The 24101-nt window shown below is 44.5% G+C and overlaps 1 protein-coding gene across 3 annotated transcripts in view; it reads right to left on the minus strand.

Annotated features, from left to right (window-relative positions):
* Positions 1-24101, minus strand: part of WWP2 (WW domain containing E3 ubiquitin protein ligase 2) — a 159828-nt gene that overhangs the window by 77578 nt on the left and 58149 nt on the right. For all 3 annotated transcript variants that reach the window (XM_035024870.1, XM_035024869.1, XM_035024868.1), the window contains 2 exons: positions 3535-3672; positions 1615-1711 (listed from right to left, as the gene is read on the minus strand). In XM_035024870.1, coding sequence (XP_034880761.1) covers positions 1615-1711; positions 3535-3672 — 235 coding nt within the window. The remainder of the gene's footprint in view (positions 1-1614; positions 1712-3534; positions 3673-24101) is intronic.

Consider the following 24101-nt stretch of genomic DNA (forward strand, 5'->3'; position numbering starts at 1 on the left):
AAAATGCTACAGGAGCTAAGCAGACCAGGGAGGACTCCTACACTGCTCAAACTACTTGGAGGGCACTCTGCCCACCAATAGTTGACTAGCATCGAATGTCTACCATGGGTTATGGGCAAAGATGCATCCAATTTTCTGTTGAAGTCTGGTTGCTGCTTTACAACAATCCTCAATACAAACAACAACAGAGAAGGGCTCCTGGGACACGTGAGTTTCAAGACCTATTCACTAGAGAACTTCAGAGAGCAATAAGTAGGTCAAGAACTTAATTCCAAAGGTATTAAGAACTGGACTCTGCCTTCCAACCCCCAAATAAGTGACATCAGTTGCATATGACACAAACTTTCCAAGTCAGCTCAAAGACCAAGATGGCAGCTGCCAATGCCAAAGCTAAGAAGGCGTCATTCCCAGAGAGTGAAATGCTGAGGTGTTCTTCTCCACCAGCTACTCACCACCAAAGAGATTCTGTTCTCTCTAGCTCTGGGTGCCCCTCATGCCTCTGTTGACACAAAATTTGCCAATTATTTCATTGGTCCTTACCCCGTGAGACTCGACTACTTATCCCAAGTTATAACTCATCTAGCAAGTCAAGGAAAAGAGTGAATGGTCTTCAGGGTGTGAGGCAACCCTCTACGGAGGCTTGGAGAAAAGCGAACAGGGAAATGGCACCTTGGCTTCTACTGACGCTACACACAAAAGATCCAAACATGCGATCCTCTCTTGCTCCTGACGCCTGCCTGGCAAACCCTCAAAACCACCAAATCCAGAGAGGCTGACAGCTGTCATTACAGGGATCATTCAAGATGCTGGGGGTATCGGCTGAAATCATACTGTGTTTCTCAAAGCATTATTCCCACTCCCTGGGATATGTTCAGGAAGATTTTTACTAGTTTTTTCACTTACTCTCCGCAGATAGTAACGATTTACAAACTATACTCATAAGATTCTTTTCCCTAAAATTTCCTTAAAATGTCTGGAGATTTTGTACACAGTGATAAATAATAAAATAAAAAAGTAAATAATTTTTAGAAGTCCCCAACTCCCTCCTCCCCAATTCTCTAATATACCTGGGAATTCAGGTGGCTTGGAAATGAATTTGCACTGTTAACCCAGATGTAAGATGGGTATATCAATAAATAAAATTAAGTCATTCCTGATAGGTATAATACGTATAATATAACTCAGACTCCAAGTGCAGGAGGTCTTAATCAGTACTCCAAAGGGAACCATGGATCACCTCCAGAAACAGAAATGCACAGACAGAAAATCTCACATACAAAGAACCATTGCTCTAAGCATTTCTGTGTGTATCTTAAAAGGATAACTCTGGTTGCTGCCCCCATAACATAAAACACCAGTTACGTACTGTTCAACAATCCCTCTTATCCAAATAACCAGCTTAGCCAGTCCCAATCTCTGACAAGGAACCCCTGACCCTTCTGAATATCCCAAATTCTGTACTCCCCTCTGGACCTCCTTAACAAAGTGAGTCAGTTGGAAATTTCCAACAGTTTCTAACATAAATTGTTCCTCGCCACCTCCCAACATGTTTTCAATAGCTCTGAGCATCCTCCTAGCTCCTGCTCATCCACAAGGGGGCAGAGGTTGTCTTACCGAGATCTCCCACCAAAGCAGTTTGTGCTGGGGGGCTGGTGTCGGTTCTCTGGAGCAACAGCTGTCCCGCTGGATTCTCTTGAAGGTGGCTGAGATCCTAAATAGGGGACCCATCACAAAAAAACACAGAAACATTGAGAAGCTCAACCCTTGTTTGAGATGTGGCTCAGGAACGAAGTTCAGTCCGTGCATTCAAGTGACCCACCACAGCTTGCTAGCAAGCTGCGGCCTCCAGCAAGAACAGGGAATAGGGATAGCCAGACGAGATTCAAGCGGGGTTCCAGAACAGAGGCGCTCAAGCCTGGGAAACAGCTCTTCTTCTCCGAGACCTTCAAGAACATCTAAGGCACTTACAAGCAACTTGCCTTGTGCATTAAATAAACTTCAGCTGCACCACGTGAGACACAGAACAGATGTTGACCATGCAAAGTAGGGGCAAGCAATGGGGGCATTTGTCCATATCGCAACCAGAAAGCTTTTAAAAGCCAAAGCCGATTCAATTCAAATCAAATCACGACACTCTTCTGCTCAAAACCCCTCAAGAGCTTTCTGCTTCTTAGGATGAGGTCCAAACTCCTCACCAAGGTCTTTGAGGCTGTGGTGATCTGAGCCAACCTGCCCTTATGGTCTCACCTGCCACCACTCTTCTTCTTGCTCTCCCCAGTCCAGCCACCCTGACCACCTCTGTTTCTACTGCAGGCCAAGCTCACTCCCACCTCAGGGCCTTTGCACAGGGGACCCTTCTACCTCTTACTCAGCTACCCCATTCCCACACTTCCATCTTGGCCTATCTAAACTCTTCAGCTCCGGTGGATCTCGCTTCCTCGAAGAGACCTTCGCTGGCCCCCAATTTAAGTGAGATCCCCCTAAAGTATGAGAATCTCATATCACCCAGTACTTTTCCTTCATAGCTTTTGTCATGATTACAATTACATAATTATTTCTTCATTTATTTGTTTCATGTCTAACATCCCTGCCCCCACCAATTAAATCATGAGCTCCTAGGAGTAGAGACCATATGAATTTTGCCCCTGCCATCTGGCTAGCACTTGGTCCAAGATCTAGTATATACCAGGTGCTCAATTATGGATATATGTGCAGAATGAGTGAATAATGCATGTTTTCTCCATACACCAAAAGTACCCAAAGCACCACTCCATCCAGGGAGGATTCTCAAGTCAAGCCCCATCCAATCACAGAGATTCTACCCAACTGCCCTTAAATCAGAATTCAAATTTCACTCCCTTGAAGCTACAGAAAGCGTGTCTGGGGCCTGGAAAGTGCCACAGTTACCTCACATTCAACGAGAAAAATTATGGAGAAACCCAACCCATCTCAGACTTCAGACTTCATGAAATAATTTGCTGCTAGATCCAAAGGTGACTAATTTCAAACTAGATCAAAAGAAACAAACTGCCCTCATTCAGGACAGAGTGGGAGATACTCCAATTTCCCTGCTTCTGTCTGTATTTTGCTAGTGTGAATCTCTAAGACACACAGTCCCCTTTCCCAACCAATACCGTCATATAAAAGACACCTTCAAGCTCCCCAGGAAGTGTAACTGTATTGGGAGGAAAAATGGGCCTAAATAACATTTAATAAAGACATTTTATTTTCCAGAGTCCATGTGGGATGAAAAGATATTTTCTCTGCTCTCAAAGCAAAACAACAACACTCGTATAAAGACTTGACGTTTATTTTGGTCTTTTATCAGAAAGCTGTCCTTAAAAAATCGTGTCACAGTTTTGATCATGCTAAGACTGCTAAGAGGAATCAGGGCTAGCTACGGGCCAGGGCTTGCTGAGTGGGACCCAAACCCAGGTACCTGGTCGAGAACCAAGCCCGGGGCACCTCCCCCACCCCAGCCCTGCCCCACCCCATCCCAGCACAGCCCCAGGGAGCAAGCAGGGCGGCACTCACCGTCTGTCACTGCACTGCCATTAGGCACGCTTCCCAGATCAACAGTTGGCCCGTCCAGGAAAATTGTCAGCTCACCGCCCGACACAACGCCGCCTTTGTTCTCTGTCTGCAGGTTCAGGGTCAGCTGCGTGTTCTCCACTGTTGAACAAGAAAAGCAACAGGGATGGACTAAAGCAAATGCACCCCAAGTTAAGATTCTGCGAGTTATCAGCCCTCACTTAACCTACTCTGGCATCCTTGCCAACATTTTTCTGCCGCTTCGCATCTGTCTTGTGGCATGGAAGGAAGAATGGGAAGGAACAGGTCTAATTGTCATCACTGCTGTATTAGACTGGGGGGAAAGGCTGCATTCTTGTTTTTCAAAACATGTTATATCTTTATAATTTCTACATGACCGATTTGTTTGCTTATACTTGCGGGACTGTGAGAAAACCCCAGAGATATTTGATGGCATATAGAGGAAGCAGTGAGGAGCAGCATTCCGCCCCGCCCATATAAAGAGTGGTGGCAAAAAAGAAGAGAAACAGGTCAGGAGACCCTGAGGAAATGTCATCAGGAGTCATCTCTAGATGAAGGATTACAGGGGCTTCTTCTCAGATTATCTGTATTTAAAAATAAACTGTTTTTAATGTTCACTTCTGAAGATGTTTCACTTTGAAATAAGGTAAAATTTTTAAGCAATAAAAGTTCAGCAAAGGTAAGTCATCCCCACAATAGTCACATGGCACTGGGTTAGTCCCTGAGGAGAAAGCAGTCGACGAGGGGCTCTGCGACGCAGTTAAGAAGGCACCTCGGAGTGGCCTGGCCCCTAGAACACCAGGCAGTCAGTCCTGTGGGCGAGCAAGAAGACTCAGGAAACCACAGCAGAAAAACAGAACAAACTGACACGAGGCAGAAGCCCCAAGCCCTCTGTGGGCTGGAAACTGCTGCACACGCGCCCCCCCGAACCCTCACCACCAAGCCTGGCCACACGGAACAGCTTCCACCCAGTTAATGTTCAGGTGCTAAAACCTCCAGTCCAGGGTCATTCGGTAATGACCGAGAGAGCAGTGTTTATGAGGATTTCCAAACAGCACACAGCTCTTCCACGTCTTCCCACACCGTACAGAGCGAGGCTAGGAGAGAGCCACATGTTCCAACCTCCCTCCCCACCCACCACCCATCAAACCACCGCTTGATTCTATCTCTTAGTTGCTACTGTATTATTATAAGTTATCTCACTGGTTTTCTAGAACGAGGCAGCATATGCGTAAGTACTTTCTAGAAACAACCTCCTCCCCCAACTAAAAAAGCCAGCCCCAAATATAAGATACAGGAACAATCCTTTAAGAACTAAGGAAAAGTCTGGATCAATTCAAGGATCTACTGTAATAATGTGGAAACCAGTTACCCTTTAGGTGTTCAAGTTCTCCTAAGCATCTCTACCTTCCCTTGCTCTCTCTTGCCTGTAATGGATCTCTCCAAATCCTTTTGAGTCTGTTGCTATTTTCAGTCAGTTTCACTCAGGGGCTTGGTGAGTTCCAAACATCTCTATAAAGTAATACTTGTAATCTGAAGGTGAGTTCTTTCAAAAGTCTAGTAGTCAGGAAAGAACTGAGGCCCTTTGACCACCCCCTTGTCAGCCATGCAAATGAGCCACCTAGGAAGGAGAGCCTCCAGCCCCAGTCTAGCCTTCAGATGACTGTGGTCCAGCCACTGTATGGACTACAACTTCATGAGAGATCCCAGGCCAGATTTCCCAGCTAAGCCAGTCACAAATCCTGACCCACTGAAAACCAGGAGATAATATTTATTATTATTGTTTAAAAGAGAAGTCAAGGGGTGTCTTCCTACTGTATTATGCGGAGATCCAGGGCCTAAGTCCCCAGCAGGTAGTACAGCACAGAGGTTCAGGGGGCTCCTAATAACTTGTCATTTTTATTATCTCCCTGTTGACTTTCCTGTTTTTAGGCTGCAAAGTCCTGATTTCTCTTAGTCGAATTTGTTCATTGCAAACATGCACTTCTCTTGACCTTTTGGAGCCTTTTCTGGGTTGCAGCAACAAACTCCAAAACGTCTTCCAAGGTGAGCTACCTAACCATCCCAAGGACAAATCATCTTCTCATCTTGTTTCCAGGACACTTCCTAAAGATGCCCTGCCTTCTGAGCTCAGAAATGTGCTGGGATGAGCATTCCAGAAGGATTCCTTGATTCCTTTCTTGGTGTCTCAAAGGCCATTATTTTACAAATGGAGTGTGGGCATGGCTTTCCCTGCTTTCTGGAGGGAAGATAATGTTCAAGAGGAAGGTAGGGGAGTCCCCCGCCCCCCCGCCTTGTTGCTTATTTCAAACTCCTGACGGTCACACTGCTGTGGTCCTCTGTCAGAAGCCATACGCATAACTTGAATTTTTCTCTACATGGTCTCATCTCAAGGTTCTAACTTAGTTCTTCTCTCTACCCCTTAATCACATCCAATAGAGTCATTATATATTTATAGGCTCAGAAGTTACCTTGCAATACCTTGAGATATATTTTACCTTCAAAAAAAGCCAGAGAGGGGCGACATCTTTCATCTTTAAACAGAACTTTTGAGACCATAATTCCTCCATTGTTCCATTTACTAAAAAAAGAGAGAGTCAGAGAGACCTCTGACCACCACCGTCATAACCAAGTGGTCAAACGAAGTATTCCTAAGAGCGAGACAACCTGACACACACACACTTCCTGATGTGATGCAGCATGAAGTACGCACATCACTTTTAAAGTCTTCTTCCTAAAAGCATTGAGCCTGAATCCAATTAAGCCGCTAAATCTCCTTTCCGATTTATTACATGAAATAAGGGGACAGAGAAACAAATTCAACGATACCATGAGGAAGCAATCAGACAAATTCAGAATACAGGACATCTATACAGTAACTGTCCTGGGTTTTTTAAAAAAACAATGTCATTAAATACATTTCTTTTCTTAAAAAAGTGGGGCAAAGGGGCGCCTGGGTGGCTCAGCCGGTTAAGGGTCTGCCTTCGGCTCAGGTCATGATCCCAGGGTCCTGGGATCGAGCCCCGCATCGGGCTCCCTGCTCCGCAGGAAGCCTGCTTCTCTCTCTCCCACTCCCCCTGCTCGTGTTCCCTCTCTCGCTGTGTCTCTCTCTGTCAAATAAATAAATAAAATCTTTAAAAAAAAAAAAAAGTGGGGCAAGAAGGTGACTCTTCTAGATTTGAACAAACATAACCACCAAGTACCATGCCGTGTTTTACTAAACGTTAGTTTGAAAAAAATATTCTTGGGGTGGGGCACCTAAGTGCACAGTCAGTTGAGTGTCCAACTCTTAGTTTCAGCTTGGGTCATGATCTCAGGGTCAGGAGATGGAGCCCAGTGTTGGGCTTCACGCTAAGCACAGAGTCTGCTTAAGCCTCTCTCCCTCTCTCTCTGCCCCTCCCCCAACACTCTCCCTCTCTCTCCAATCAATAAAATATAAAAAAAATATTCTTGGGGCAAGTGGAGAAATTTACATCCAGACTAGATATTAAATGATGTCTGAAATGACTGTTAATTTTCTTAGATTCAATCAGAACCTATGGTTTTACACATGAATGTTCTTATCCTTGGGAGATGCAAGAAGCTTATGATGATATCCACAATCCCTGAACGGTTTTATAGGAGAATAAGCTGAAATTTTTAGGAAGGAAGTGTCAAGTTATCTGCAATTTACCTTCAAATGGTTCAGGGAAAAAAAGCACATGCCCACAGTCTCACACAGATAAAACAAATGCAGCAAAATGATAACAAGTGTTGGGTCTAGGTAGAGGGCATGTGGGTGTTCACTGTATTCCTCTTTCATTCTCTTGTCTGTTTGAAAATTTCATAATAAAAAGTTGGAAAAGCGCTTTTTTAAATTGGCAAGGCTATTAAAAAATTAAACCTCTGAGAACAGAACACCCCATTATTCTCTTTGAAAAAATTACCTGAGCCAGGGGAGCCCTACAATGCATAATGGGACTAAAGAAACCATTAGCTGAGTGAGTGACAGACTTGAGCATACAGGGGAGGCTGAAAGGAGTAAGTGTGGCTGGAAAACATACACTGGAAGCTTAGCTATAAATAGCAGCCTGAGCGGCTTCGCCTCTGGGGCCCTCGGGTTTCACTACAGCCACGCTGACAACCCTACAAAGGGCCTTTCTCTTGCACCATGTCTTCCTACTGCCTTTTGAGGCATTGCTCAAACACCAAGAAACTGCTGGAAAAAAGGGCACAGTAAGTCGACTGCCATAACCAGAATCAGAATGCGCCGAGGAAGCGCACCAGTTACTTGCAGCTTCGTTACCCCCCACCTCTGCCACGGTCATGCCATCCACGTTTGTGTAGCGAGCACCTACTAGTTGAGTCACTGAAATTTAACAGCAACCAAACAGACAAAAATCATATGCCTGGGTGTTCCTATTCTAGGTGGGGGAAACAGACAATAAGCAGTTTTTTTTAAGACAACTGCATCATCTGTTAGAAGGTGGCAAGGGCAGGAGAAACAAATGAACCAAGGAAAGCAGAGGGTGAGTGCTAGAGGCGGGAGGAGGATTTGTGGTAGTAAGAAAGGCTTGCTGGGGAGGTGACAACTGAGCAGAGACTGAAAGAAGGAGGGGGCAGGGGAAGCCGTTTAGGTTCTGGGGGAAGAATATTCGAGGCGGAAAGAAAAGGAAGCACAGAGGCCCCATGTAGGAGCAGGCCTAGCCTGTCTGAGGAATGGCAGGGAGGCTGGTGTGGCTGGAGTGGATGAGGGCCAATGGAAGCAGGAGATGAGGGCAGTAGGCAGGTCCCCAGAGCCCACAAGGAAAGCCCTGGAGCTCCCACAAGGTCTCTGGAGTTTCCTCTGCGTGACACTGGGAGCCATTAGGGGACTGTGAGCAAGGAAAGGCAATGAGTGGCACTGTAGTGCAATCACTCTGGCTGCAGGAGGAGCAAGGCCTGAGGCTGACAAGACCTGGTAGGAAGTCAGGGCAATATTCCAGGCAGGAGCAGATGGTGGCTTGGGCTAAGACGATGGCAACGTCTTCCAGGAACACAGTGCTTAAGGAAGACTCTACCTTGGCCTCCTCCCTAGCATGTGTTCGGAAAGACCCATGACTCCCCAAGCACATGGGCCCACCAGTCTCTTGGAATCAAAGCTTTGGGCAAATGACAGGCAGATGCTGCAGAAAGCGCCAACTTAAGAGCATGGCTGGAGGAAGTCTGATTCAATTACGAGAAAATGGAACATATATAATGAAAATATTCCACTGGCAAGAGACTTCGGTTCTCTGAGAAAGCCAAAGGCCTGAGCTCATGCTAACTTCAGCAATCAGCAAATGTACTTCTTAGGTTATGGGATTGTGCCCTTCTGTTCCGTTCTCAGTACTATCTGCTTAGCCATACTTTGTAATGCTACGTCATGAAGGTCAAGAGACAGCGGTACAGCTGAATATTAGAAGCTAGGCGAAAAGAATTTGGAAAATCTCAAGGACCGTGCCAGGAGAACCCTTCAAAAGCTGGCATACCAAGAGAGACGAGTAGACACTTAGGTGCCTCCTAGTGGAGGCATACCACCTCGTCAAAAAGGAAAACAAAGAACCTGATCAGATCAAGCCTCTCGATCTACTTCTGAGTTTACAGGAGACAACAGAGGGACAGAGGAACATGTTAAAACACATTTCAGGGACACAAACAGCAAGATCCAAAAGGTGGGAAACTACAGGACAAACTGTCCAGTTTCTGCAAATGAACCGCAGGGGATAAAAAGAGGAAAGAGAAAGTATTGGTTAAAAGAGACTGAAAAGACATATCAATGTCGTTTGTAACCTTGATTCAAACAAACCGAACAAACCAATGGTAGAAACTTTAAGACAACTGGGGAAATGTAAAACCGGGCTAGTTGATGATACTTAAATAACTACCATTATGCTTTTTAGGTATGAAATTGGCATTATGGTTATGGGAGCACTTATCTTTTAGAGGTCCCTACTAAAATATCTGTGGATGAAATACACCTGGGCTTTAAGTAAAAACAACCCAGGGGGCTCAGTCCATTAGGCATCCGATAATCTTGATTTCAGCTCAGGTCATGATCTCAGGGTGATGAGCTCGAACCCCGGGTCGGGCTCTGCTCTCAGCAGGGAGTGTGCTTGAGATTCTCTCTCCCTCTCCCTCTGCCCCACCCCAGCTTGCAGGCACACGCACGCTCTCTCTCTCAAAAAAAATTAAAAAATAAAAAAACTAACCCAGTAGGGGGTGGGGTAAGAAGAAAGATGAAACAAGAATGGCCATTCATGGATGGCTATGGAGCTGCGTGACAGACACATAGAGGTTCATGAACTATTCTTTTCCACTTTCATGTATGCATGACACTTTCTATAATATTTTTTTTTCCAAGCCAGTATGCCTAAGGCACAAACAGTGACTGAAACCAACTAAAAAACTTACAAGAATTCAGCATTACATATACAGTTTGAAATACAAAAAGGTAGGGAATCTACAATCAAGCTGCTTCGGGAATAACTCATACTCCCATTTTTTCTTACTTCAAAGCCTCAGATTTGCAAGTGGCTTCAGGTTAATAATTTCCTATTGGGAAGAGCGGTTACGTGCAATAAAGATGAGTAATATTTTTCTAAGAGTTACTTTTTCCCTTTCTTGACTGGACTTTTTAATATGTTTTTTGCATATGGTACTAATAAGTATAGATAAATAGGGAACGAAAGTTGCCTTCCTATTCCAACAAAAGAGAAAATTATGTAAACCAGAACTGCCAAACTGTGCCACTCTTAACGGGATTCAGTTATGAAATCCAGAACTCCCACCTGGACAGTTTCACTGCAGTGTGTGAAAGAATGTTCTACTTTAGAATTTCTATCATCACTGCCCCTCCTGCTCACACACCACGAGAAGGTATGTGTGTGTACACACATATCTTTTAAAAGGAAAGATCCTGGGGTGCCTGGATGGCTCAGTCAGTAAGCATCTGACTCTTGATTTCAGCTCAGGTCTGGATCTCAGGGTTGTGAGATCGAGCGCCACGCTGGGCTCCATGCTGGGTGTGGAGCCTACTAAAAAAAAAAAAAAAAAAAAAAAAGGAAAGATCTTATTTTTTTTCTTTTTCTTCCTCACTCAGAATACAAACGTAAAGATTCACCTGGAAATTTGAGAGAAATAAAACAGGACACAAAAGTAAGACACTTTTAAGGGAGACTAAGTACTCTCAGGTCAAGCGTCTCGGAAGCCAGATGAAGATGTGATTGATTTGGCCTTAACGGAGCTGCTCAGGGGAACAAACAAACCTTCTTCCTGCCTCCCTCCACCCTCAATCCCATAGGCCCATCAAAAGAAAGCGAAAATAAGCAGGGCATTCATTAACAGGTCAGTGTTCATTCTACACATAGCTGTGAAACACTGGTGCACAGAGGAACGGAACCGGAGGAAATTCCAGAAGAGCAGAGAGTAAATAGTCTCCTTTCCACTCCCCGGCTCCCTGTAACTCAGACACACACGGGCTGGAGTGTACCCCAGGTTTAAAGAGAACACTCTTTCACGTTCCCTTTGCAGTAAAGGAAGCCAGAGGCGTCCAGGATTTACTGTTACGATGTCTCTTTGGCTTCCAAACTTAGCCAGAGCCTAACAAGAGAAAGTCTTTTCTAGCAAGCTACCAGCAGATTAAAAACATTGGAATTCTTGTTGAGGTACCAATGTTGACTTGGCTTCACCCCACCTCCCGTCAGCCCCCATCACTGACGATTTGGCAGGGTCTTCGTAGAACACAGGGTGCAAAAAAGAGTCTACTTTGGCCGTGAAGCCTCTTCTGTCTGCTGCTGCTGGGCGTCCCTCAATGGTCTCTAAATCAAAGTTTTGGTCTATAGGGCTTGCATTAACTCCACTAAAAATGAAAATAGCTTCATTTTACAAAGCCAGTTTGTAAACTTTTATTTTCTCTCTTTCTTTCTTGTTCATTCATTCAAGAAGCATGTTCTGGGCATCTATTATCTATCTATCTGACACTGGGTGAGAGGCTGGGTTATAACGAAGAATGAAAATAGACTGGGCGCCTGGGTGGCTCAGTCGGTTAAGCGACTGCCTTCGGCTCAGGTCATGATCCTGGAGTCCCGGGATCGAGTCCCGCATCGGGCTCCCTGCTCAGCGGGGGGTCTGCTTCTCCCTCTGCCCTCTTCCCTCTCGTGCTCTCTGTCTCTCATTCTCTCTCAAATAAATAAATAAAATCTTTAAAAAAAAAAAAAAGAAAGAAAATAGACTAAGTCTCTGCATTGAGGAACCTCACAAGTCACTTGAGAGAAACAGAAGTAAATAATCACACAAAGAAATGTAAAACCGCAACCATATTAACAGATTTGATGCAAGACATTTATGGTCTCATGAGCACTGGATAGCTGGCCTCATCAATGCATCAGGGAAAATTTCCTGAGGAACTGACAACTCAACTGCACTCGGAAGTTGAAGGGTGGGGTGCAGTGCAGAAGAACACCAATCCAGGCAGAGGAAATACCATGTGAAAAGGCCTTGTGGCACAAATGCACTCAAGAAACTGAACAGAGATGAGTGGGGCTGGAATGCAATGTGATCCAAATGGGGTAGAAGACCCAGGCAGTGGCTATACATTGCAGGGCCTAATGGGCCCACCATGTTGAAAAGTTCCTCTCTATCCTAAGAGCAGCAGCATGGTACTTAAGGGTTTTTAATCCAGGTGTGACAAGATCAGCTTCGTGTTTTCAAAAATCATTCTGTCTCCAGTGTAGAAAAGACTGGAGGGAAGTAAGGACAGATACAGGGAGAGCAGACAGGAGGACAAAGGAAAAGACCAGGACAGCAGAGGTAGAGATGAAAGAGGAGGGCAAACTCGCAAAGGTAAAAACCAAGAAAACCTAAAAACAGATAAGCAAAGTAAACAGGCAAGAGGGGTAGAGGTACCGAAGATGCCTCCTGAGTTTCTAACTTAACTGGACAAATAGTGAAATATGGAACAACGGAAGAGGGTCAAGTCTGGGAAAGAGGCAACGAGCTTAGATTTGGACGTTTCTGACATATCCACAAGGAGAAAGCAAGAAAATAGTCAAATATGTGGGCCTGGAGCTCAGAGGAGAGATCTGGGCTGGAGATTCAAGTCTATGGGTCACCTGCACATGGTGGTTATGCATAAAGAGGAGGTATGGATGAGAATGTGATCGCAGAAGAAGATGGAATGGTAGGAAGCTCAGCTAACAAACAGATGAAGATGACCTTGCGAAGCAGAGAACGGTTAGAGAGGCAGCAGGAAAATCAGAAAGGATTCCTGAGAAGGCAGGAAACACGGGCTCCAAATCCCTTAGACAGGAGGAGAGGAACAGCTCCTCTCCTACCAGAGGAAGGAGGGATCAGGAACGCACATCTTCGTTTCAGTACATGACAGACTTGTCAATCATGATCATCCTTCTTTCTCCGGATTCAAGCCAAAAGCCAAAGCCCATGAAGGAACAGCCATTTTTCTTTACTTACAAGAAAAAAAAAAAAAACGCACAGGCATACACTTTTCAGAACTCGCTATTCATCACAGTCATCCATTGACTAAGGTACATTAGAGACAAAGTCTCTCTTGAACCAACTGAAGGTCCTTTAGACACAGGATACAAAAGGCCTCATCTATCTTGGTAAATCTCACTGTCTGTCAAGCTGCAGCATATTTTTTAATTTTTTAAGTGATTCAGGGGGCATACATACAGACCTGGGAAAGTTAGGTCTTCAGAATAAACTATCAGTCCATGTGAGTTACTACTACCTTGTCATTAGAGCTCCTCACCCCCATGAGAAGGAAAGTCCTCATCACCCATGAAAGTGATTCCTAGATTCCTAGACCAGAGCCCCCTTAACAGCTCATCCATTCTCTGTGCCCTCAGGGAACCTCAGCAACCACATCACCTCTCCCGGGTGGCACAGGATCACAGCTATGTTTATAAACACGGCAGGGGAAAGCTTTCAATGAACAAACCTCCTTTTCAGTGGTCTTTAAATACAAAATGTAGGAGCCCAGCTAGAAGAGAACTTTCACAGTTAAGATTCTGCTTTTTAAAAATCAGCAGTTATAAACTTCCAGTTTTAAAATAAATAAGGACTAGGGATGTAATGTACAACATGATGACCACAGTGAACACTGATCTATTTGAAAGTTACTAAGAGAGTAATTCCTAAAAGTTCTCACACAAAGAGAAAAACACATTTTCTCTTTTTCTTTTTTTATCTGTTTGAGGTAATAAAAGTTAACCAAACTTGTAATCATTTCACATACATACACAAAAGTCTCCTTTGTAAACAACTGCTTTTTAAAAATTACAAGGTCAGACGAGTGAAATACTGTGCCACAATGAAGAGATGGATTACTGATTATGAAGTGTACAAGAACATGAAAAATTATTCACGCTGCATATGTCGAGTTAAAAAAAGAACATGAAGTTATATTCATATTGCTCATATTATTAAAATCCTATAAAAATTAATATGTAAAAGGACAAAGAAATAAATGAACCAGAGAGAAACTGTTGTGTTTGAAGAGTAAGATTACAAAACAAAGGTTATATTTTTTAAATTTCCATTATCTGCATAGTGGACACATTTTTTTTTTCTTAATTTCCCTATCAGACATGTACACGGAAGTGTTTTACAAATGAAATGACATGATGTCTCTGATTTGCTTCCAAATACTCCCCAAAAAAAGCGGGGTCTAGAGGCGAAAGACAACCTGACATGTGCTGATCCTTCTTAAAAGTGGGTAACAAGGGGCGCCTGGGTGGCTCAGTCGTTGGGCGTCTGCCTTCGGCTCAGGTCATGATCCCAGGGTCCTGGGATCGAGCTCCGCATCGGGCTCTCTGCTCAGCGTCAAGCCTGCTTCTCCCTCTCCCACTCCCCCTGCTTGTGTTCCCTCTTTCGCTGTGTCTCTCTCTGTCAAATAAATAAATAAAATCTTTAAAAAAAAAAAAAAAGTGGGTAACAAGTATGGGATGGTTCATTATACTGCTCTACTTTTATTTATGTTTGATACTTTCCATAATAAAAAGTTTTTTAAAATGTCCCATTTGGAGCGCCTGGGTGACTCAGTCATTAAGGGTCTGCCCTCGGCTCAGGTCGTGATCCCAGGGTCCTGGGATCGAGCCCCACATCGGGCTCCCTGCTCTGTGGGGAGTCTGCTTCTCCCTCTCCCGCTCCCCCTGCTTGTGTTCCCTCTCTCGCTGTCTCTCTGTCAAATAAATAAATAAAATCTTTAAAAAAAAAAAGTCCAATTTATGCTATAAAATATTGCCTTCACAATAAATTATATTCACTTAAAAAATAAAACAATAGCATGCTTATTATGAAAAACTAAAACGGGGCACCTTGGTGGCAGAGTCGGTGAAGCATCTGACTCCTGGTTTCGGCTCAGGTCATGATCTCAGGCTTGTGAGATCGGGCTCTGCGTTGAGCTCTACGCGCAGTGCAGAATCTCCTTGAGAATCTCTTTCCCTCTCCCTCTGCCCCTCCCACTCATGCTCTCTCTCTCTCTCTCTCTCAAATAAATAAATAAATCTTTAAAAAAATTGAAACAATACAGAAATGCAAAGTATGACACCTACCCCATAAATACACACATTCCAACTCCAAACATAATTCGTGGCTGTCAACTTTGTATGAAGTCACTGTTACCTGCAAGCAGCAGCACAAATACACATAGATAAGCTACATATACAAAACTGGCTTCATCCAACCCTCGATTTTTCACTTAATGTGTTCCACGAATCTTTAAAAATACATACAGAAGCAATCTATCCATTTGGGGGGCTTTTCGGATCGAGGGAGGGGTATATTCAAGGTGAATTCAGTCTTGACTGGACTCCCCCCCCCCCCAAGAACGAATGTATATAAAGTATGTGTAAGTGAACACTAATTAATTAAGAGAAGGGCGGAGGAAGAGAGAGGGAGGGAAGGAAGGCACAGAGATCACAGCCTGAGAAATGGGTGCCGCGCTGTCCTGTGCATCATAAACGGCATCCCCGAGGCCAGGCCTGACAAGGGGTGAAGATCTCCACTCCGTACCTAACAGTGGCCCTAACCGCCACCATCTAATTGAAACATCGCTGCTCTGATGCCCTATCGCTTTCCCTCCCGATACACCACTCTCTGACAAGAGTGAAGTCTCCGACTCTAAGAAAAATACTGCGAGCATCCTGGAAGACTGGAGGAAAAGGGAAAGTAGTACACTCAAATGAGATAAATGAAGTTTGATCTTAACGCTCTTCCAGCAGCCGCAGCCCCTCCCCTGGGAGAACCTGGGAGACTGGAATGGACAACTGGGCGGGAGCCGCTCTCAAGTAACTGGCGCAAGGTAGAGGCCTGCACATTAGAGGAAATGTTTCAGGGGGTTTTGTTTTGTTTTGTTTTTTGTTTTTTGGGGTGGTTTGGTTTTTTGGTTTTTGGGGTTTTTTTTGGCAAGGGGAAGGAAACCGCTCATACCCAGGCAACAGTCTCATTTTCCTGTCACTGATTCTGGGCTCTCATTTCAGGCCTATAATAGCTGTCAGTTTAGGGCGCCTGCGTGGCTCAGTCGTTAAGCATCTGCCTTCAGCTCAGGTCATGATCCCAGGGTCCTGGGATCGAGTCCCACATCGGGCTCCCTGCTCCGCGGGAAGCCTGCTTCTCCCTCTCCCACTCCCCCTGCTTGTGTTCCTGCTCTCGCTCTCTCTCTCTCTGTCAAATAAATAAATAAAATCTTTAAAAAAAAAAATAGCTGTCAGTTTAGAAGCTGAATGCTACACGGCTAATTAGAAACAGTGAGGGTCCTCTAGGACGTGACACTACGCCTCTGTGGGGCAGGCTTAAGAGGAATGAGAGAAGTTTCTGGACAGTACAGTCCTATACTAACAACCTAATTTAGCAGAAAAGTTTCCCAAGTCTTCCTTGAGTAACAACCTCCAGGCCTGCACTGTCCAGTGGGGGAGCCCCAAGCCACACGTGGCCGCAGAGCTCTAGAAATGCGGCCGGTCCAGGGGCGCCTGGGTGGCTCAGTTGGTTAAGCGACTGCCTTCGGCTCAGGTCATGATCCTGGAGTCCCGGGATCGAGTCCCGCATCGGGCTCCCTGCTCGGCGGGGAGTCTGCTTCTCCCTCTGACCCTCCTCCCTCTCATGCTCTCTCTCTCTATCTCATTCTCTCTCTCAAATAAATAAATAAAATATTAAAAAAAAAAAAAAAAAGAAATGCGGCCGGTCCAGACTGAGATGTGCTAGGAGTATAAAATGACACACCAGATTTCAAACGCATGACACACACACAAAAAAAGAATGCAAAAATACCTCAGTAATAGCTTTCTTTATACTGGTTATATATTAAAATGATAGTATTGGGGTTATATTAGACTAAATAAAATATATTATTAAAATTGATTCCACCTGTTTGTTTTTACTTTTTTTTGACGTGGCTACTAGAAAATTTTAAATTGCATATGTGGCTCACATTATATTTCTAGTGGCCAGTGCTGCTTCAGGGCCCCCTCCCTGCCATTTTTTGGTCATAATCCGGAGCAGCTCTCACTCATGAGGCCGGGCTGGCCCCAAGGGCCATCTCTGTGTGACATGACTGCACCAAACCCATTCCTGCCTCAAAGCTTCCCACGTGCTCCCTCAGCCTGGAACACTTTTCTCCTGTTGCCCAAGGCATCCCTTTGCATCCTCTGGCCTCCTGGTGTCACTTCCCCAGAGAAGCCTTCCTTGACACCCCCAACCTCAGGATAGGTGAAGTCCTCAGTGCAACAGTCCCAGAGCATCTTGCACTTCCCTCCATCACATCTATCACCACTGGCCTAGTGTCTTTCACTGACCGGCTTAACGTCTGCCCATTTTCCTCTCTAGATCCTAAATTCCAGGACAGCGCCTTATTCATTCCAACTCTTTAGCATCTTACCCAGAGCTGAAGGTAAAAATTTACCTCGTGAATGCTGTTAAGTAAACTTCTTACCCACCCCGACTCCAGGCAGGACTCACAATCCTAAGAAAGGAAAAGAAATCTGTCCTAGAGTGCAGATTTCCTCTCATACAAAAACTCTGCTCCAACACTGAGAAATCCTGACATCTAAAAAGGAGAAAAACAAGATGGAGGGAAAAATGCCTTGACCGCCTACAACGGGTGAAGATGCAAAAGGTCACAACAGACCTCTAGAAGAAGAGAATGGGAACAGCTTCGGCTGGCATTCGTGCTTCGAGGGGTAGAATCACTCTTTGCTCAATACGTGCTCCCAGGAGGGTGACCGGCTTCCAAAACCGATAAGCTTACAGAACACTCGAGAGGCAGCACTAAACCCCAGGCTATGCCGAGGCAGCCACGTACGGGGGAAGAGATTCCTGACAGAAAGCTTTTCTTCTTTCTTCAAGTGAGGTTTCACAAGGCAACCTCTCTGCTGGTGACACAGAGAGCAGGTCTGTTTTAACATTCATTGCAGGGGCCTGTGTGTTTACTTTTGAGACTTCTGGCTAAAAGGACCTTTTCTTTCAAACAGCTCTCCGCTGACACCAAAGCCACGAACTGGCCCAGCTGTAACTTTGAGAAGCTGGGGACGTGGGGATGGGGGAGGGGGGTGCTCTTGGCTTCTTCGGGAATTCCTTGAGGTTCTGGCTTGGCCATATCTGCCTGAGGTGCAGATGATGGAAAGCAACACACAGAGAGCTTTTCAGAGACTATTAAAGACGGTTTTAAATCCCGATGCCTGGCATCTGGTGCCAATCAAGAAAACAGTAGTCACTGATGTAACTGCAACCAGACCGGGGCAAAATGAAACAAAGGCTTGCTTTGGGAGGCCAGCGACGGATTCAGCTTGATGCCTCCCCAGAGCAGGCACCAGGTACTACCCTGGCCCCACCTCTGCCTCAGAGGTGAGCCGTGACACTGGCCACAAAAACCCGAGTCACAACAAAAGATGTTCATCCTCACTACTCTAATTCAGTTTATATAATATATTATTTATATTTTGTATATATGTATTAGCATCTTATGTTCTAGGCACAGGGGTGAAGGGATGCCCAAGAGTGAACAAAAAACAACGCCTGCCCTGTGAAGCTTACATTCCAGTTGTAGAGGGCAAGGAGTGAGATAAACCAAATATATCATATTATATGGGCATAGTGCTAAAAAGATAATAAAGCAGAGGAAGGAACAGGGAATGTTGGGTAGGGAGGATTTGCAATTAAGACCATTTGGTCAAGGCCACATATTACATGATTCCATTTGTACAAAACGTCCAGAAAAGGCAAATCTACAGACACAGAAGGTAGATCTGTGGTTGCCAGAGCTGGGGGTGGAAACAGAAATTAATGGTAAGTGGGCATAGGAGATCTTACTGGGGTGATGGAAAAGTTCATAGCAACGTTGCACAACTTGGTAAAATTTTTAAAAATCACTGAATTGGGGAACCTGGGTGGTTCAGTCGGTTAAGCTCCTGCCTTCAGCTCGGGTCATGATCCCGGGGTCCCGAGATCGAGTTCCACATTGGGCTCCCTGCTCAGCAGGGAGTCTGCTTCTCCCTCTCCCTCTGCCCCTCCCCATGCTCGCGCACTCTCTCTCTCGCATAAATAAATTTTAAAATATAAAATAAAATAAATGATTTAAAAATCATTGAATTGTACACTTCTGAAATAGAAAGAATGGTCAAAGAAAGCCTCACTGGGGTGATATTTGAGTAGACGGGAAGGGGGTGAAGGAACAAAGCCATGAGGACACATGAGGAAGAATATTTCAGGAAGACGGTAAGGCCAGCACCAAGGTCCTGAGGCAAGAACAGCAGTGGGTTAGAAGAAGAGCAAAGGGGCTTGGGGACTACAGGGGGGCCTGCAGAGGGGGAGAATGGCTGAGATAAAAGAGGAGTGACATGAAGATCAGGGAAGGTCTTTTAGGCCATTAGGGGAGGATTTTAGTTTTTACTCTTAGTGCAATGAGCAACCACTGTGGGAGTGATATGATTCAGCTCACAGTTTGGGTAATTTTGGCTGCTGGGTTCAAGAGTGCACTGTAGGGAGACAGAGGCTGATGCAGGGAGACAGGCAAAGGCCTCCTAACAGCTGAAAAGGAGGGATCTGGACATGGTGATGGCAGCGGTCATGGTGAGAAATGGTCAGCGCCTCAAACATATCTCAAGGGTAATGCAGGCAGGACATGCTGACTGGATGTGGATCGTAACGAAAGAGAGAGTGGCAAAAAGAAAGACACCACGGTGCTAAGCCTGAGCAAGACTGAGTCACCATTGCCTGACATGGAGGAAGCTATGGGAAAGCAGGTAGCTTGACTTTTAACAGGTTAATGTGAAGATGTGAATTAGATATCCAGAAACACACAGTCTTTCGTTACCATGGCTGAGGCCCAGGCTGCAAGTCACACGTGGCCAGACCAAAATGAAAGCCATGAGGCTAGATGAGATCTTGAAAGGCAAGGGTGGAAATGAACAAGTGGATGCAGGACTAAGCCAACCTGGTGTATTCCAATGTTTCCAGACTGGCGAGGAGTAAACCAACAAAAACGACAGGAGTGGCCAGAAAGACAGAAAACCAGTTGGGTGTGGTGTCCGGAAAACCAAGTGGAAACAGAAGGTTGAGAGGAGGGATCAACTCATCGTATCCCATCAGTCAGGCAAGCGAGCTGAGGATGAGAACTGACCACAAGATTTCGCAACAGGGAGGTGACCGAGGCACGTGACATGGGGTAAGGAGGACAGAAGCTTCCCTGGAAGTTTCCCAAGAAAAGGAGAGAGGACAAAAGAAGAGATGCAAATTAAAATAAGAGTAATTGCTTTTCACTTAACAGGTTAGAAGGTTGACAATCCCCAGCACCACGGACAAGAAAACAAGTACAGAAGGGTGAATACGTCAGTGGTGAGTGGTGAGCATGCGAATCGGCCCAGGCTTTGCAGCAGAACCAGGCCACAGGCATCAAAAACCTTGAAACTCGCCTGTCCTTTGACCCATAAGTTGCACGCCTAGGAATTTACTACCTTAAGAAAAAAATGCAGCACAGAGCTCTCTCTATAAGAATTGACCAAAAAGTCTTGCTTATGAAAGAGTAGAAATGGCCAACAATAGGAGATTGGTTAAATTATGGTGCATTCATTCCAAAAGACCTGCTACGGCAGCCATCAAAAATGGTCTAGTTTCACTGAGGTAAAAAAAGAAAACAAAACTGGGTGAAAAAAGTTACAAAGCAATCTGCATAGTGAGTTCCCATTTTGGAAAAAAAAGTTACACATACAAACATATATGATTTACATACCACCCCAAAAAGCTTAGTGGATATATAACAAAGGATTTATGGGGTTACTCTGAACAATAAAATTTTAAGTGATTTCAACATTGTCCCTCATTGGAAGGCAGTAGATGAAGAGAGGCTGTGGGGCCAAAAGGCCTGGATTAAATCCCAGTTCTGCCACCACTTACTTGTGTGGCCTTGGAAAAGTTACATAATAACATCTACCTATTTCCTCATCTAAGGGGATGGCAACACAATCTGTCTCACAGGGACATCGGAGGACTAAAAAAGTTTTAATATTTGTATTTTAAGAATTCAAAACAATGCCTGATACACACTAAAGCAATTCAGAATGGTTTTTGTCAGGGCCCCTGGGTGGCTCAGTCAGTTGGGCATCTGCCTTTGGCTCAGGTCATGATCCCAGGGTCCTGGGATCAAGCCCCGCATCGGGCTCCCTGCTCAGTGGGGGGCCTTCTTCTCCCTCTCCCACTCCCACTCCCCACCTGGTTCATGCTCTCTCTCTCACAAATAAATAAAATCTTAAAAAAAAAAAAAAAAAGAATGGTTTTTGTCTTTTTTTTCCAATAAGGATGAAAATCGTTAAGAAAAACAATAATAATATTTTCAGTTTTGGGGACGCCTGGGTGGCTCAGTTGGTTGGGCAGCTGCCTTCGGCTCAGGTCATAATCCCAGGGTCCCGGGATCAAGTCCCACGTCAGGCTCCCCGCTCAGCAGGGAGCCTACTTCTCCCTCTCCCTCTGCCTGCCACTACTCCTGCTTGTGCTCTCTCTCTCTCTGACAAATAAAAAAATAAATAAATAACATTTTCAGTTTTAGAGGCATGTGTTATTTTTATAATCAGAAAAAATAATATTTTCAATTTGGGGAACAAGACAAAATTTCTCAGAAATTTTTTTTTAAAAGATTTTATTTGTTTATTTGACAGAGAGACAGAGAGAGAGGGAACACAAGCAGGGCGAGTGGGAGAGGGAGAAGCAGGCTTCCCGCTGAGCCAGGAGCCCGATGCAGGGCTCAATCCCAGGACTCTGGGATCATGACATGAGCCAAAAGCAGACGCTTAATGACTAAGCCACCCAGGCACCCCTCTCAGACATTTTCTGTAAGCATTCTGCAAAACTGAAAAAACTAGGTCTCATTTGTTTACCAGGTTTAAAAATAATTGGCTATGCAGAGGGGCGCCTGGGTGGCTCAGTCGGTTAAGCGTCTGCCTTTGGCTCAGGTCATGATCCCAGGGTCCTGGGATCGAGCCCCGCATTGGGCTCCCTGCTCTTCAGGAAGCCTGCTTCTCCCTCTCCCATTCCCCCTGCGTGTGTTCCCTCTCTTGCTGTGTGTCTGTCTCTGTCAAATAAATAAATAAAATCTTAAAAAAAAAAAAAAATTGGCTGTGCAGGACTCCTTTGGCCATTTCTACCATTGGATTGTTCAAGACACCGCAGTTCGTAGCTATGTCCTAAGTAAGATCTCCCAATCAGCTCAGAGGACTGTCACATACTGCCTTTCACTTTTGTCTCTTGTCACTTCTTCCTCAAGTTTAAGAGTAGTGAACAACTTTATAAATTTAAATGTAAAATTGTTTTTGCCTTTCTGCTTCTGGTGCTGCCATGGCCCCTGTGATAAAGCTTGGGGGGAGGGGGCAAAAAAATAAGTTTTTTAGTTTACCCTTGACGGCACCCACCCTATAGAAGATGGAATCATGGGAGCGCCTGGCTGGCTCAGTCGGAAGGGTGAGCAACTCTTGATCTCGGGGTTGTATGTGGCCCATGCTGGGTGTACAGCGTACATACATACACATACATACATAGAAGATGGAATCATGGATACCGCCAATTCTGAGCAGTTTCTTCAGAAGAGAGAATCAAAGTGAATGGCAAAGCTGAGATTCTCAGTGGTGGGGTCGTACCACTGAAAGGAGCAAGATCAAGATTATTGTAACTTCTACGGTGCGTTTTCCAAAAGGTATCTGAAATATCTCACCAAAAAATATTTGAAAAAGAATAATCTACGTGATTGGTTGTGCGTAGCTGCTAACAGCAAAGAGTTCTAAATTGCGTTATTTCCAGATAAACCAGGACGAGAAAGAGGAGGAAAAAAGGGAGGATGAGGATTAAAATTCATTTATCTGGAATATTTTGTATGAGTTCTTGAATAAAACTAGGGAACAAAAAAAAATTAATTTAAAAAATAAATATAAAATTGTTTTTAACTGTAGAGCAAATTTTTTTTCATTTTCTCTCTTGAATCTCTCTGATTCAAGTTCCAAGGATTAGTAGTTTTATTTATCTTTCAGTTGAAAAACTGGAAAAACAGCGCTGTGTTTACTTTAAAATAAATGCGTGCACTGTCTGTCAGGCGTGCCTCCTTGAGATGCACAGCCCACCCACCAGAACGCTCCATCCTTATGGAAGAGTGAGGGAGGTGGTGCACCCCTTATGACTGGCCTATCTGTTCTCAAAATATAAAGTGCTGAAACAACCTTCTGCTTGTAAGATTTTAAATAAATAGGGAGCTGTTTGCTTTCTTTTTTTTAGACACACATGGGCAAAGAAAAGAGAGATGCATAGGAAATGGAGAGCATAAGCAAGGGGCTTTTCAAAGCCTACTTCACTTTTCACAGTGGTATGGGTACAGCAATTCTCAAAACACCTTGTGCGTATTCTAGAATAGAGGTAATGAGTAAATATATGGATGATGCTGAGAGCCAGGGCTCTCCTATGGGAAGGAAGAAAGTTAGGAAGAACCCTGTGGGACTGAACTAGAAATGGAGGTTTCATATGAACTCCTGGTGTTTTATACACTGACAAAGAAATAGATATTTACACATCTGTTTATATACATGTGCACAGAGAGCTAGCTAAATAGCTGGATGGACAGATATAAAGCCTGTCAGAAAAAAATGAATGCTCAAGAGCCAAGAAAGTTTTGAAGAAGAGCAGTGTGAGAAGAGATATGTCCAACCTGATGCTCACACTCCCTCCAAAGAAAACAGTGAGACTGTAAAACCCATTAGGAAAAAATACAACTGGATCCCTATCCCATATCATAAATCAAAATAAACTCTCGATTGATTAAAGGGTTACATATTTTAAAAACTAATTAAAGAAGACTGTCACGGGGCACCTGGCTGGCTCAGTTGGTAGAGCATATGACTCTTGATCTCGGGATTGTAAATTCAAGCCACACGCTGGGTGTAGAGATTACTTAAAAATAAAAATCTTAAAAAAAGAAAGGAAAGAAAGGAAAGAAAGGAAAGAAAGGAAAGAAAGAAAGAAAGAAAGAAAGAAAGAAAGAAAGAAAGAAAGAAAGAAAGAAA

This window comes from Mirounga leonina, unplaced genomic scaffold, assembly GCF_011800145.1.
Source record: "Mirounga leonina isolate KUSES-001 unplaced genomic scaffold, KU_Mleo_1.0 Mir_180, whole genome shotgun sequence".
NCBI lineage: Eukaryota > Metazoa > Chordata > Mammalia > Carnivora > Phocidae > Mirounga > Mirounga leonina.